At 43.4% G+C, this 12,363-nt stretch overlaps 1 protein-coding gene across 1 annotated transcript; it reads left to right on the forward strand.

The window, feature by feature from the left end:
• The first annotated feature begins 371 nt into the window (after nt 1-371).
• LOC127340600 (E3 ubiquitin-protein ligase PRT6) lies at nt 372-12,075 on the forward strand. The gene is made up of 17 exons (XM_051366339.1): nt 372-764; nt 1,712-2,809; nt 3,431-4,656; nt 4,730-4,870; nt 5,218-5,461; nt 5,549-6,310; nt 6,691-6,885; nt 7,076-7,704; nt 8,382-8,433; nt 8,514-9,156; nt 9,653-9,861; nt 9,941-10,476; nt 10,587-10,691; nt 10,778-10,844; nt 10,957-11,034; nt 11,555-11,623; nt 11,713-12,075. Exons 1-17 carry the CDS (start codon nt 678-680, stop codon nt 11,785-11,787), a joined length of 6,216 nt encoding a protein of 2,071 aa, XP_051222299.1. The 5' UTR covers nt 372-677; the 3' UTR covers nt 11,788-12,075.
• The last annotated feature ends 288 nt before the right edge of the window (nt 12,076-12,363 follow it).

A 12,363-nucleotide genomic window follows, 5' to 3' on the forward strand; every position in this document is an offset into this window, starting at 1 on the left:
TACCGGCGCTGGCGGCTCGGGCGCGCTGCTAGATCCCTCGTGGGGGTGTGTTTTCCTTTTTTTTTCGTGGGACTCGAGAGCCAAAATAATTCAATTTGTTTTTTTTTTTGCGTATTGAGAAGATGTGTGTATTTGCATATCTACCCTTCATTCATCCTACTCCTAGACCTGTCAAAATCACAAAACCAACCAAAAAAAGGCGTGGCGTGGAATCCACACGGCGCATTCCCCTTCACACGAGTTACCATTGGTCCCACGCGGCAGCCGCAGTGCCCGAACATCTCAATCAATCTCCTCGCCATTTTCTCTTCTTTTCCGAAAGAAGAAAAATATATAAAAGGAAGAAGAAGCAGATTAGGAGTACTTATTACTTACTCCCCACGAGGCGGCGAAGGGAGAGGAGAGGACGAATATCGTCGACTCCAGCCACTTCTTCATCCTCTTCCTCCTCCTCTCCAGCCAGTCGCATCCACCATCACCAATTCGTAAATCGCGCAAACCCTAGCCCGCCAGATTCCTCCCCTCGCCCGCTCCCCCGCTCGCTCGCCGGAGGACTCGGCGATCGATCGGTCCATCTCCGCGCGGCCGGGCGCGTGATTCGCCAGGAGGCGGGGCTCGATTCCGCGAGGCTGGGGCGCGGGGCCGGCCGCTCGGGCCACTGGACCTGGTTCCGGGCCATGGCCGGGATCCACGACGACGCCGCGGACGGGAACGCCGCCGCCGCCGGGCGACCCGAGTTGACGCCCATGGAGCGCGTCCAGCAGGTGCGCCTTACTCCTCCTCCCCCTACTCCCCCTACTCCTCCCTTCCGTGCCGATGCCCACCGGCGGTTGCCTGGAGTTGTCCCCGTGTATGACTGCCCGTGCCCCGGAGGAGATCGCTTAGCCCTCTGGGTTCGGTGCCCAACGAGGATTGTTGCACAGGCAGTAGGATTGGTTGCTAGATTGTGCGATTTGCCTGGGAGGCCTTGTTCACTGCTCGATGCTACTAGTACAAAACACGCACATTAGGATAAGAGATTTATGGTTTTGCTCTCTGCCCAATCGCATGGATTTTCACCGTTGCCCGTGCTCTATACTGCCTCAAAAGCGATTATTCGACCGAGACAATCAAAATTTCCACCCTTCCAACTTCGATAGTGTACTGCAGTTGGCAACTGTAGCTTTCTCTATGTGATGGTTCGGCAAGCATTGCTTCCTGAAAATTCACAAATGTTAAGTAGTAGGGTAGTACAAGCATCTGCAATCTCCTCCAACTTTGTTAAGGTAACTGCCATTGTGTCCTACGGTACTCTGGCCTGCTACCATCTGTCCTACTGCCTGCGCTACTCCCATTGCCGTGAGGATTGGTTGGTTCTATCGGTTCTGTGAGCAACAGGGATTTCGCAGGCAGCAGGATTTGTTCCTGGATTGTTTCTGTTGCTCGCCATCCACCTCAATGGAGGAACCGACGCGTTATTCACTGGTCGGTGTTAGGAACCACGCAAACACTTGGATGTGCGCTTTTGTTTCCTGCCATACCACATGAGTTTCCAGCATTGGCTGTGTTCTCGAGTTGCTAAAAACCCCACTGTACTTCTCTCGATGCAATGATTTCATAAGACTTGCTTGATGGAAAAAGTCACAGTTATTCAGTAGTGTACTAGAAGCATCTGTAATTCTTTCACCATCGCTAATGTACTGTCCACTGTGTTGTGTCCTCCTCCTTGCAGAAGCTCATCGCCTGCGGGGTCCCGGAGGAGCAGCTGCATGAGCACCAGGAAGGCCTGCTCATGTATCTGGAGGAGCACAGGGGCAGGGTCTCAGAGATCACCGCGGCCATCCTGTCTGCAGGCACCGAGCTCGCCGAGTCCCGCAAGCCCTCCTCCAAGAAGGATGACGACAGCAGCTCTAGCAGCGAGGGCGGCGACGGAACGTACGGCGAGAGCATGTCGTGGCTGCAGTGGATGATGTTCGACAGCGAGCCGGACGCGGTGCTCGACGACATGGAGGCCGCCTGCGCGGAGGAGCGCGCCGTCTGCGGCTCTGTCTGGGGCCAGAATGACCTCGCGTACCGCTGCAGGACCTGCGAGAACGACTCCACCTGCGCCATCTGCGTCCCGTGCTTCCAGAACGGGAACCACGAGGACCACGACTACTCCATCATGTACACGGGCGGCGGGTGCTGCGACTGCGGGGATGCGACCGCTTGGAAGCGCGAGGGGTTCTGCTCGAGGCACAAGGGGGCCGAACAGATTAAGCCTCTCCCCGAGGAGCTCGCGGGTTCTGTAGGACCTGTGTTGGACGAGCTGTTGCTGTTCTGGAAGGAGAGGATATGCCTCGTGGATGCCCCACCGCTTCGTTCAAAGACCTCCTGCAAGAGTGTTGCCGAAGAGTTGACGGATTCTATTGCTGACATGCTGCTTCGCTTCTGCACGTGTAGTGAAAGCCTTCTGAGTTTTGTGTCCCAGAGGTTCCGTGAGTGCCCGGACCTATTGGAGGCACTCACAAGGACAGAAAGGGTGCTGGACAAGAAAGTTGTGAAAAAATTGCATGAGTTGCTACTGAAGCTTATCACTGAACCAGCTTTTAAGTTCGAGTTTGCGAAAGCCTTTATACGCTACTACCCTGTTACAATTTCTGAAGTTATTAAAGGGAGCAGTGATTCTCTGCTGGAGGAGTATCGACTGATACCAACCTTTTCTGTCCAAATATTTACCGTGCCTCCTCTGACTACAAGGCTCGTGCGCGAGCACAATTTGTTGGGTGTTCTGCTTGAAAGTTTGACGGTTCTGTTTCTTTCTTGCGTTGGCGAGGATGGTCGCTTACAGGTATGCCTAGCTTCTCCTTTCCGTTTCTCAAGAAAACTTAAATGCTTATGCTTTACCCAGTTACTATGCACTGATGGGATATTTTTGCTTTTCGAGCATAATTGATATTTTGTCAAAGCTGTTGGTACAATTCGTGTTGAACATATTTCTCTTGTTTTACTATCAATGGCATGACAATAATAAGTCAATAGCGGGGCATAGGCCCGGAATGTAGGCTTGTCATCAGACATTACACACCTAGCATCTCTTCAACTGTTCACAAGAAAAGAGACTAATAATAGCATGCCCACTAACCTGTATTACTGGGGACGGATGAACAGTAGACACTTCAGGACTTGTTTTGTTGTTTTCTTATAAATATATGTGTTTACATATGTTAATTGCCTACCCCAACTTGTTTGGGAATAAAGGCTTTGTTGTTGTTGTTGTTACATATGTTAATTGATCCTAGAAAAAAAATTGATAGATAGGACTGACTTATAGGCAGCTTATGAAACAGATTTCACATATGGTTTCACTTGGGTATTCTGCTCCTATACATGGAAGAACTTAATATATTATGATTTGTACATTGGACTGATTTCATACGATCACCTGAATATTTTCACCTTTTATTTACAGACAAGCAAATGGACAAATTTATATGATTCTTCAATTAGATTACTGGAAGATACACGCTATGTTCTGAGTCATGAGGAGGTTTCTAAGTATGTTGCTTATGAGAGGCCTGATCTATTAAGATCATGGATTAAGCTGTTGTCACTTGTTCAAGGAATGGATCCTCAGAAGAGAGTGACGAGTATTCATGCTGAGGATGAGAATGAGAATCTATCTGCACCTTTCATGCTTGGACAGTATCTTGGGATCATTCATAATCTTTTGATGAAAGGAGCATTTTCTTCTCCTGAGCAACAAGAGTCAACTGATGTAACTGTGTGCTCCACTGCGATAAAAGGCATGGAAAGTGCTGAGAACCAGCGCCATGCAAAAGTTGGAAGGGTCTCCCAGGGGAGCTCGGGATGCAATTTAAGTATGAGGGAGACTTCTTTGAGCAGTGGATTGCCATCACCTGCTGCCTGTTTAATTAGTCAGTGCTTGAAAGCTATCGATAACTGGCTGGAACCTGGTCCTCGGAGGAAAAAGTTGTCGTCCCTCGATGCTAGCAGCAGTGATGCTCGCAATTTTCTGGCTTTGCTTGAAGATACTTTGACTTTTAACAAGGGTGGATCCAGTAAACAGATTAGTGAGGTGGGTGTGAAGGTGAATGAAGGAACCCCATCAGACGATGTTGCAGATTATGATGTATTTGGTTCTCCTGTCCAAGAGTCTGACGATGCGATGCAGATAGATCAAGGAGGGATGACTGGTAACGTCGCCGGCAAGGGGAAGATTCAAGAAAGTAGCAATGCACCAGATATACAACTGCACTCCGAAAATGCCATTTCTGTTACTCTAACTGATGGCAGCCTTTTATATGCTCACCCAGATTCAAAAATTGATGAAGTAGGCATACTCAACATGACAGGCTGGCCTCGTGTTGTCTTTGATGTTAGTTCACAAGAAACATCTTTTCATATCCCATTACACCGTTTGCTTTCTTTGCTATTGCGGAAAGCAATGAAGAAATGTTTTGGAGAGGATGCCAAACAAGAGGAATGTTCAGGTGTGCAGTCCAGTGAGTTCTTCTCTCAGGTACTTAGAGGTTGTGAGCCTTACGGGTTTGCTTCAGTTGTGATGGAGCATCCTTTAAGAGTGAGAGTATTTTGTGCACAAGTGCGTGCTGGAATGTGGCGTAAGAATGGAGATGCAGCTATACTGAGTGCTGAGTGGTACCGCTCGGTGCAATGGTAATTTTTTGCTGATCCCATATACATTGCTAGTCAATAACAGTCCTGAAGTTATATTGTTACCTCTTTCCAGGCTTGAACAGGGCTTGGAGTCGGATCTGTTTCTGCTTCAGTGCTGTGCTGCATTATCTTCGCCAGAGTTCTTTGTGAGGACCATTCAAGAGAGATTTGGTTTATCGAATTATACATCTTTGGAACTCGCGGAACAGAATGAGTAAGCTCCAAGTTGTTTTATCATGCTGTATCAATTTTTGTTTCTGTTCACATATTCCTTCTTAAAGTTTTAGTGCTACATGTATATACTTTTGCGTTGATAATCCAGTCAACCTCATTCTTTCTTGTGTCAGTACTTGCTAAATCAAGGTATTCAATTATCAGAAGTTAAAATGACCTCTAACCCTGCCTTCATCAACATACTTTTTTTTCTGTAATCACATATTACTTCTTATTTTATCTTCGTCTCTTGTGGAGTGTGCTCAGTTTTATTTCCATTAATCCTATTTTCTAACTCATTACCAGTAGGCTATACTCACAACCATTGCCATTTGATTGCGTTTTCAGGCATGAGCCAGTTCTGATGCAAGAAATGCTGATTTTTCTTGTACAACTAGTCAAAGAACGCAGATTTTGTGGGCGTTCCACAGCAGACAACTTGAAGAGAGAATTGATTTATAAGTTAGCTGTTGGAGATGCCACCCATAGCCAGATTGTGAAATCTCTTCCCCGTGACCTTTCGTCAAGTGAACAACTTAAAAATGTTCTAGATTCACTCGCAGTTTATTCTAATCCATCTGGAATGAAACAGGTTTTAATCATTGAAATTAGATTACATGCTTCTGTAAATTCCTTTTTTTATGTTTGAATGCATGATTAATCATGGATGTTATCACAGGGAAAGTATGTGCTTCGCAAAACATTCTGGAAGGAATTGGATTTATATCACCCGCGCTGGAATTCCAGGGAAATACAGATTGCTGAAGAGAGATATCACCGTTTTTGCAAAGTTTCTGCTCTTAACGCTCAGCTACCTCAGTGGACTCCTGTTTTTGCCCCCCTGCGCAGTATTTCTAACATAGCTACCTCTAAAGCTGTCCTTCAGATTGTTCGTGCTGTTCTCTTTTACGCTGTTCACACTGACGCATTGTCGGCATCACGCGCCCCTGACAATGTTCTTGTGATGGGTTTACACCTGCTTTCGTTGGCACTTGACATATGCGAATCAGAGAGTCAAATGTATGCGGACCAACATGGGATGGACATAGTGCAGCATGATGCTGAATCATGGGTTGTTCTGTCATCCTACGCAGATGAGGCTTTTCCTATATTGATCTACTCTACTGAACCAGTCTCTACTGAGTCTGACAAAGGAAAGAATGAGAGCTTGCTAACCTTGCTTGTTTCACTAATGCGCAAGTACAAGGAAGAGAATGACAGCACCTTTTCTGGATCCAAGTACTGCAATATTCCATCTCTAGTAGAGAGTTTGTTGAAGAGATTTGCCAAGTTAAGTAAGCAGTGCACGTCTGTATTAAGACAAATGGCACCACAAGTACTTCCATCTATTCCGGATCATGCTAGCACCAAACCAAGTTTAGGGTCTTCAGAATCGATGGACAAGAAGGCAAAAGCGCGCCAACGCCAAGCTGCAATCATGGTAGGAGCTTAACTATACAAGTTCACTAGCCTAATTATATTCTGAAGGCATTTTAAATTTCAGCTTTAGTTAATATAAGGTGTGCAATCATGGTAGGAGCTTAACTATACAAGTTCACTAGCCTAATTATATTCTGAAGGGATTTTAAATTTCAGCTTTAGTTAATATAAGGTGTTTGTTTGGATGCACTTACAAAACCTGGTGAGCATATATGTTTCCTTTATGTTACGAAAGCTAGGTGTATAGTTTCCTTGATTAGCTGTTCATGTATGTAGCTTTGTTAATTTGTCGACAGTTCGCCGTCAGACGTTGCTTTTTTTGATTTTGAACTTTTCTCATTTTGTTATTGTTAGTTTCTTACCTGAATCTGTATGTCTTAGGCGAGAATGAGAGCAGAGCAGTCAAAGTTTGCTGAAAGTATGAAGTCATCCGGAACTGAAGCGCATTCTGTTCCAACATTTGAGCCAGATGCATCCAGTTCAACTGCCGTTGCCTCTGAGGAGTCACGACCAGTTTGCTCTCTATGCCGTGATTCAGATTCGAAAAGTCCACTCTGCTATTTGATTCTTCTTCAGGTAATTAACCTTGACTTGACAATGGCTTGCTTTATCCAATGATATAGGTACATGAATTGGTGATTCTCTTATCAGTTGTAGTTTGAAAACATAAAGTACTTTTCTCCGCCCCATCTTTAAGCATGGCAATAGGACCAGCCACAAATTTAGTATTATCTCAGATGTTGATTCTTATTTGTTTATAATCCAGAAATCTCGACTTGCAACTTTTGTTGAGATGGGTAATCCATCTTGGGATAATTTGAGTCAAGCAAACAAGACATCTGGGTCCATCAGACGGGAAAAATCAACTGATTCCTCCGGCACTGGGTCTTCTAGTTCGGAGGAACTTGTCATGGATGAAACGGTCGAAGTTGTATCCACTGATTTAGACAACATGGAAGTTGAGGCATTAGTTGATTTCTCAAATGAGCAACATCCACTGATCAGATATATATCATGTTTTCCAAGTGGACATAGTAGCGGCAATGCAGATGACAACATCTCTCTTGAGACAATTGAGGCTGATGTGTACAAGTCTATTGTAAATGATCTGGTTGGTATTCAAGATGGTGAAGAGACTTTGCCTACATCGAAGCTTGTAGCTGGCTCCAAGAAAAACACAAGTCCGAGAAGTTCTGTGCTGGGAACGTATGTTACTTGTCTTTCAACAAAATACCGTCTGTCTTCTCTCCCTGACGGGGCCTCCAGATCATCTGCCTCAGCAACAATAAGAAACAGATTTGGTCCCGTTGATTGTGATGGCATCCACATCTCTTCTTGTGGACATGCTGTACATCAAGAATGTCATGACCGATATTTATTTTCCTTGAAACAACGGTATGCTGCATGGTTGCCACTCACCTTGAATTTGTTCTTATACAGTTTAAATAGGAAATGCAATTTTGAGCGGTTTTCTGTTTGAATTGAAATCCTGCAGTCATCAGTACAAATATAATGAGCACAAGTATGTTTGATCTAATCAATTCAGACCTGTCTTGTAAGCATTAACACACTAATCACCCTCACTTTAAAGACTATTTATCCTCCTTAGTGCATAAATACTCATAATTTCACCAAATAATTACCTCTTACATCCCCTCGGATTTGTAAATCCCATCCTGTTTCTTCATGTTCCATTTATACACCTTGTAGTTTCGGGGGCCTGCATTAATCAGTGTCTTACTTCCTCCATACCCAGCTTATTACTTCGAGAAAATACTCTCATTCCCTTCGAGAAAATACTTTGACCATTAATTTGTCAACAAAATATGAGATATATGACACAAAAATTATACCATTGGAAACTTCTTTTGAATATGAATCCAATGATATAATTTTTGTGGCATGTATATAATATTTTGTCGACCAAACTAATGATCAAAGTTTTTTCTTGAAGTGCTTATTACCCTAATAAACAGGTATGGAGGGAGTATGTTTTATGATAGCTTCTCGTACTTCTGTTTATTGAACCTACAATCTGATTGCACAAACTTTACTTTTATGTTTCTTTATAGATATATCAGGAGACTTGGTTTTGAAGGAGGCCATATTGTCGATCCTGATCGGGTATGTTCTATTTAATTATTTATGCATTGACAATTTTGTCGTCTTCTGTTAATTCTGTACTTACACCTTGCTTTGTACAGGGAGAGTTGCTGTGTCCAGTGTGTCGCCGATTTGCAAATTCCATTCTTCCAGCATCACCGGATTTCTCTAGTATAACAAGGAAGGTGATGCCAGCTGTCCAAACCATGCCACATGAAGCTGCTGCAACTACATCAGATGTGACCATAAATTACTTACAGTTCCCTCGTGCATTGGCTCTCCTTGAGAGTGCTAGAAAAATTGTTGGACAAAGCTCATTTCTAAAAGCTTTTCCTGGGAATGTTAATGACACTATTGAGCCAGCTTTAGATCCTTCCCTTCGAAGACTTACTATGCTTTACTATCCTCGCAGCAAAAGCAGTTTTTCACAATCTGAAAGGCTAAGCCCATCCCTGTTTCTCTGGGAAACACTTCGGTACTCTGTTGTTTCTACAGAGATTGCTTCTCGTGGTAGAATGTCAAGCTATTCCGCTCAATCTCCATCTTGCTTAGAATCTCTGCGCAGCGAATTGAATTCATCGAGTGGATTCATATTGTCCCTATTGTTCCGTGTTTCTCACTCGGCACGTGTTCTTAATCGCCGTGAGGTTCTTCTGAGATATGAAGGCATCCAACTGTTAGCAGGGTCTATTTGCTCTGGTATTTCTGGCGATAAAGATCTTCTAGATGCTACAAAGAGAAAAGGTATATAGGCATCGCACTACTCCCTCTATCCAAATTAATTGACTCAACTTCATCAAAATACGGATGTATCTAGACGTGTTTGTTGACTAGATACATTTGTATCTCAACAAAGTTGAGTCAATTAATATGAGGGAGTACCTTTGTTTCAATGAATAAGGCACATGTGCATTCCGAGATGAACTTTGACCGAACAAATTGAGCAACAAAATCTTGATTATATTGTACGCAATTAGTATTGTTGGACTCATATTGAAAATACACTTTCTAATGATGCTAGTTTTATACCAATAATCTTAGTAATTTTTGGTCAAACAATAAACCTGAAAAACAAGGGCGCCTTATTCATTTGAATGGATGGAGTAATGGTTATAAAGAAGATGAAATTGTCAACTTATATCATACACTTAACTTTGGGTCATTAATCTTGTTTACTGGAAACTCAAATAACTATATATCTTGCATGTCATCCTCGTTCTCACATTTCTGTTTTTGACAGGAACTTTGCTACCTGTGGTTGACCGAGAAAGTGAGGGTGAAATATTTCCTGATATTCAATTTTGGAAGCAATGTGCTGATCCAGTCCTTGCTCAAGATCCATTTTCTTCATTGATGTCAGCACTTTTCTGTCTGCCTGTTCAAGTTGTAGCATCCACAGAATTTTTCGTCCCTGTTGTGCATCTATTCTATATTGTTTGTGTCATTCAGGTATGCTGATTTTACATTCCCACAGTGTACACATGTCTGTTAAGGTGTATTCGTTTGTAACATATACATTGTGCTGCAGGCACTAATAACGTGTTACGGAGAAGAATCTTTTGACCGATCAAGCTTCCGCGACTGCCTTCTTAATGATGTTTGCCAGGAGATGTCAGGATATGATGTTGCTAGAGAATATTTTGTATCCAAGTACATCGATCCCTCTTGTAATCCAAAAGATGTTGTACGGAGATTAACACATCCTTATCTTCGGAGGTGTGCGTTGCTTTGGGAGCTGCTAAAATCGTCTTCCTCAGCACCCTTATATGACAGTTCGAACATTTGGGAAGGGTCACATCTTTACTCAGATAGTAGCTCAGCAGAAGGCAATTCTTCACTGTCAGTGGAGCTGGATGAAGTACGAGAACTGGAAGACCTATTTCAGATTCAGCCACTGGACCTGATAGTCAAAGATGAGTGTGTACATATGCTTGCCTTAAGATGGTCTCAACATTTCTATGAAGATTACAGATCTCGTAAATACAGAGGCACACTCTTTTCTACCCCTGCAGTCCCATTTAGGCTGATGCAGTTACCGGCTGTTTACCAAGTTCTCCTAGAAAGGTTTGACTCTTCTAAGTTGGAGTTCCTTTTTTTTGTGTGTGCATGGGTTCAGTTACTTAGGAAATATATTTTTGTTTGAAACCTAACGACTTGCTTTTTTCATCCACTAGATATGTCAAGATGCAGTGCCCTGATTGTGGTTCAGTGCCTGATGAACCGGCGCTATGTTTGCTTTGCGGCAAACTTTGTTCACCTAGTTGGAAACCATGCTGCAGGTTCAGTTTTTGTACTCCGCATTTCAGCGGTGTTTGTTCTTCTGTAATTTTTGAAATGTTAAACATGTTCCTTTTCTTCTGTTTAGGACGGGTAAATGCCTAAATCATGCATCCCAGTGCGGTGCTGGTGTTGGTATATTTCTTCTGGTGAGGGTATGTGTCAGATCATCCTCTTCATCCAATGATATTTTTGTCAACAATTTTCTGCTCTTGCTCTTGTGATTCCGAGATCGTTTTCGTCAGTTTTGATAGATTCTCTTTGCAGAAAACAACGATCCTGTTGCAACGATCGGCTCGTCTTGCATTTTGGCCATCTCTGTACCTCGACGCCTTCGGCGAGGAGGTATTGTCTAACTTACTAATGTACATTTTTTCAGTACTTGGGCCTTTTTTTTTCATGCCACTAAATTCATTCATCCCAGAATGTATCCACGGTGAGCCACAGGGTTAGGTAGTGCCTTGATGTCAATACCCGTTGCCAAATCAACTGTAAGAATATAGGGATGTGCTATCTGTTTGTACATTAAGAACAGTTGCGACCAATAGATGTCGTCTGTTGGCGGTGTACTAGGGTTGCATCAAAGAATCCAGCACCATCATAGAATATGTGTGGTACCATCATAGAATATTGCATCACCAGCACCATCATAGAATATGTGTGGTACCATGATACGATGTAATTGTGATTTAACCTTGTTACGTAATCGTCTACGTTGAGGATATTAGCATTGCACAGAGTAAATTATCGATTTTTTTGCTATAAATTCTGTTGAAGTGTGTGTTCCATTTGCTGTCTACAAGAAATAATGGTCTGTTTTTCGCTTATTTGGGATGGGTGCTTATGCATGCCCTTTTGGATGCAGGATCATGAAATGCACAGAGGAAAGCCCTTATACCTGAGCCAAGAAAGATATGCAGCCCTCACATATCTGGTAACCGTCCCCTTTCCTCTATATTTACCCTTTATCATCGTGGGATGTACGTCACAGATGGGGTAACATGCTCTCTTCTGATGCGATAGGTGGCATCTCATAGCCTTGACCGGACTTCAGAAGTTCTTCGGCAGACAACTATCAGCTTTTATACATCTGATTGAGTGCATTGCTGGAGAAGGCACGTACCTGTTGGATGCAGACAGGGAGACTGATGTTCAAACAACCAATGTGCCTGCGAGTGTGGTGGTTAGGGGGAGGTGGATATGGGGATTCACAAGCTCATCTATCGGCTGGCTTGCCCGACACCGGTGGTCGCTGCCATAGCTTTGTAAAAATTTAGGTGAAGTAGTGCTTTAAGTGTCAAACTGGTGTCACCAGAAATGGGCCGTGTTAATTAAAGCCACAGGAAAAGTGTTAATTGATGAAATCTTACGAGTGTTTTTCTCTCATTGGGCTGTTTCTTTTGACTTTCCGTCCATATTAACTTGGTCGTTAATGGTGGGATATGCGTTGTATTATAAAAATAGTTAAACGTTTTAACATATGGTTCATATTTGTGCAAATGGCGGAGTCACTTGACCTGACTGGAAAAGTCTTCAACATAATTGCTGGTCCGAAAGGGAAGGGACTACACTGTACAAGCAAAAGCCTAACTAACAGAGCCGGCTTCTCTAAAGTTACAAAGAGAAGCCAGAGGGTGACTTTACTTTAGAAAACACCAACACCTTTGCTCGAAA

Source organism: Lolium perenne, chromosome 3 (genome assembly GCF_019359855.2).
Source record: "Lolium perenne isolate Kyuss_39 chromosome 3, Kyuss_2.0, whole genome shotgun sequence".
In the NCBI taxonomy this organism is placed as follows: Eukaryota; Viridiplantae; Streptophyta; class Magnoliopsida; order Poales; family Poaceae; genus Lolium; species Lolium perenne.

Bases quoted from the DNA above. Each gene is read 5' to 3' on its own strand.
- LOC127340600 (XM_051366339.1), top strand. From the start codon at position 678: ATGGCCGGGATCCACGACGACGCCGCGGACGGGAACGCCGCCGCCGCC. The intron at 5,462-5,548 runs GTTTTAATCATT...ATGTTATCACAG, and splicing joins ATCCATCTGGAATGAAACAG to GGAAAGTATGTGCTTCGCAA. The intron at 11,624-11,712 runs GTAACCGTCCCC...CTGATGCGATAG, and splicing joins ATGCAGCCCTCACATATCTG to GTGGCATCTCATAGCCTTGA.